Below are 3,545 nucleotides of genomic sequence, written 5' to 3'. Positions count from 1 at the left end.
TCAGTTGCCGTGATGTGGCCACATAGAAGCGCTGATGGGAGATAGGGAAAGGGTTGGGGGTCAAGCCCATGGAAACCCCAACTCAGTCTTGACTATGTCTGAACCCATCCATTTTCCCCAGGGCCTCTTCCCAGCCAACCTTGCTGGCTTCCCCTACCTCCAAAGACCCAAGTCTCCATCCTCTACCCTGTGGGGCCAAGATGGCCAGGACCACACAGGATGCATATCTGAGGCTCCCCGAGCCCAGCACAGAGCACAGCCCAGATCATGGTATCTCTACAGTGGCTGAGCTTCTACTTTCATTAATTCATTTCAGAACAGGAGCTCAGCGCCTGCAAAAGCTGTTTGCAATGAGCTCTATTTGAATGTTATCAATTCATTCATGTTAAACACATACATAAACATGTATGTTTAGATAGATAAAAAAAGAAGGGAAAGATAATAGTCCCAAACTATTAACAATGTTTTACTGAAAAGTATATCAGCTCCTATTGTTACTATTTTTGTAGAGACAGAGTCTCGCTTTATCGCCCATGGAGTGCCATGGCATCACCACAGCTCACAGCAACCTCCAACTCCTGGCTTTAGGCGATTCTCTTGCCTCAGCCTCCCGAGTACCTGGGACTACAGGTGCCTGCCACAATGCCCAGCTATTTTTTATTGAAGTTTGGCTGGGGCCAGATTTGAACCTGCCACCCTTCGGTATATGGGGCTGGCCCCCTACCCACTGAGCCACAGGTGCCGCCCTATTGTTATTATTAACTTTAAGCATTTGAGCAGTTTTGAGGAATCTGAAACTTGAACCTTGTGTGGGGGAAGCCTCCTGTCTGGAGTCACTCACACAGAATCCTAGGTGTTCAATTACACTAGTTCACTATGGAATAAAACGAAACGCCACTGGCATTAATCTCCACTGAGGAATCAGTGGGAGAGAGGCAGTTTCCTCTCATCACCGCTCAGAGGATTTTCCTCTGCAATAAGGGATGTAAGCCCTCCTGCCCATATCTCAGGGCTCGAGCTGTTCCCTTGTCTCTGCCCCACCAAATGCAAATCTCCACAATGGGTATCTGCTTTGTCTGTTCAGTGGGCAGGAAACAACCTAGAAGATGCATCTTTCCTAGGTCTTGCCATAATCTCTTTTATGGCCATTATTTTCCTCAGAGTGTTCACAGACTCAGTAGGGGTATTTGTGTAAGCTGTATTCCCAATAGGCTAGAGTTTCAGGAAAGGCTGGAAACTTGTTCAGATAAGAAATTTAGCAATAGTTGGCTTGGTGCCTATAGCTCCGTGGCTAGGGCGTCAGCCACATGCACTGGAGCTGGTGGGTTCAAATCCAGCCTGGGCCTACCAAACAACAATGACAACTATGACTAAAAAATAGCCAGACGTTGTGGTGGGCGCCTGTAGTCCCAGCTACTCCGGAGGCTGAGGCAAGAGAATTGTTTAAGCCCGAGAGTTTGAGGTTGCTGTGAGCTGTGATACCACAGCACTCTACCCAGGGTGATAGCTTGAGACTCTGTCTCAAAGAAAAAAAAAAAAAAGAAATTTAGCAATGGCTAGCTTAAAGGTAAATTAGCTGACTTTTCTTTGTTCTGACTCCTTCAGCTTACTTTTTAATTTTCCCTTTCTCTGGGGGTGCCCTCCCCTGCCTGGAATGGGGTCTTCTGTCTCCATTCTGCCTGTATAGGCCAGTCACAACTTCTGAGTATTTCAGTTTATCCTCACACCAACCCTAAAGTGTAGGTTCTAAGTCTGTTTCACAGGTGAGGAAAATGAGTTACAAAGAGGTACAATAACTGATCGCCATTTCTATAGTAACAAAACCCAGCTGAGGCCTTTTTCTTGTCCCAACAATGGGGGCCCATTCTTTATCTATGTGCAATGTATCTTGCTCTGTAAACCTTTCTCCTGCTCAATAAATGTTGTTTCATTCATTGAAAAAAAAAAGCCCAGCTGCAGTGTTGGGGGCCTAAAGTGTCCCACCCCTACCTGCCCCACCCATGAGGACATCCCACCCACCAGCCCACACCATGCCAGCTACTCACCCACCTGCACAAAGGCATAGAGTGCAGCTAGGGGCACGGTGACCACAGCAAAGAGAGGTGTGCTGGCTACGATAACCACGAAAGTAGAGATGATGTCAAAGAGGGAAGCCAGCACACTGAGGATGGTGGGGCCCAGATCCTCATCGATGACCTGGATGTCCTTGGAAAAGCGGTTGAGGATACGGCCAGAGGGCGTGGTGTCAAAGAAGGACTGTGGCGAACGCATCTTGTTATGCAGAAGTGCCTGGTGCAGAAAACGCGCAGCCTGCATGGAGCCCACCACCATTGTCATGACTGACAGCATCACCAGGAGACCTGTTGGAGAAGGTAGGGAGTGGCTGGCTTACCTGGGCTGAGGCCCGGGCATGGAGGGGCAGATTCATAGACATGGCTTGGCCTCAGTGGATTAGGGATGCTCCAAGCCATGGTTTGAGGGGCCTGGCAGCCCAGAGGAGAGGAAGGGATGTTGGAGCCCCTTTTGGGCACCCCAACAGTTTCACCTTGCAGAACTCCCAAGGTGGCATAGACACCCAGCCTCAGGTAGGTGCTGTACTGTGTACTGTCCGCAGTGGCATCATTGGCCCAGGCGCTGAGCCACACATTGGCCCCGATGTCAGTAGCACTTTGACCCGCAGATAAGAGACAGATGGCCAGTGAGGTCCAGAGCCCCACAGCCTTGGCATAATCCCAGTACACACTCAGCTTCACCTGTAGGGAGCAGAAGTCAGGGACAGAGGACTCTGTAAGGCCTGGGGCTGCTAGTGGCCTGTCCCTTCTCTCCAGTCCCTCCTGGTCCATTCTACTCACAGTGCCAACCTCTGCTTTCTCTTCCTGGATCAACACTCCATTTGCCTTCCCCTCTGTCTTCTGCACCTTCTCTGATGAAATGAGGTGTCTTCTGAACACAGGCTGAGACTCAGCCTCTCCTTCTGAGGACATGGCACTCAGCTGTCTGTGGAAGCAACTGATCAGGCTCAGAAGAAGGCTTCCAACCCTTGCCACCCCAGGACAGAAGCCCAGGATGTGAGTATCAGGGACAATGCCTGCCTGCATCCCACCTGGCAGGGCTTAGGGAGACGTGCTACAGCCTCCCTGGGACGGGGGAGGGCTGGGAGCTCTTAGCAGCGCACCTCATAAACTGCTTCTGGACTTTGTATGTGATGGGCTCACTGTCCATCAGGTCTGTGTGGTGGCTTAGCGAAGCTTCAATACGCTGCTCATCCTCTGCTTCTTCCAAGACTGCGGCTGGGTGGGAGGAAGTGGATGGGGTTGCTAGCTCTCCCTGAAAACCCCCAATCCCCCAATCCCCCCTCCATTGAAGGGTCTTAAACCGACAGGCATGAGAAAAGATGAGGGATTGAAAGGGCAACAAGAAAGACTCAGGTTAGACAACAAGAAGAACTTCCTTTCAGGCCCATGGAGGAGACACAAATATAAGGGTTAGGAACTTGGGCTCTGGAGTCAGACTGGCTGAGCTTAAATCCCTTGCTGCATGACCTC

At 50.5% G+C, this 3,545-nt stretch overlaps 1 protein-coding gene across 1 annotated transcript in view; it reads right to left on the bottom strand.

The window, feature by feature from the left end:
• LOC100940491 (canalicular multispecific organic anion transporter 2-like) overlaps positions 1-3,545 on the bottom strand; it is a 28,521-nt gene that overhangs the window by 7,855 nt on the left and 17,121 nt on the right. Inside the window, exons 13-16 of the mRNA XM_023509152.1 lie at positions 3,176-3,369; positions 2,853-2,997; positions 2,546-2,753; positions 2,050-2,360 (exon numbers count right to left, since the gene is read on the bottom strand). Of these exons, the coding sequence (XP_023364920.1) occupies positions 2,050-2,360; positions 2,546-2,753; positions 2,853-2,997; positions 3,176-3,369 (858 nt within the window). The remainder of the gene's footprint in view (positions 1-2,049; positions 2,361-2,545; positions 2,754-2,852; positions 2,998-3,175; positions 3,370-3,545) is intronic.

Source organism: Otolemur garnettii, unplaced genomic scaffold (assembly GCF_000181295.1).
Source record: "Otolemur garnettii isolate 467f Iridium unplaced genomic scaffold, OtoGar3 scaffold00479, whole genome shotgun sequence".
Lineage (NCBI taxonomy): Eukaryota > Metazoa > Chordata > Mammalia > Primates > Galagidae > Otolemur > Otolemur garnettii.
This window is presented reverse-complemented; position numbering and strand designations above follow the sequence as displayed.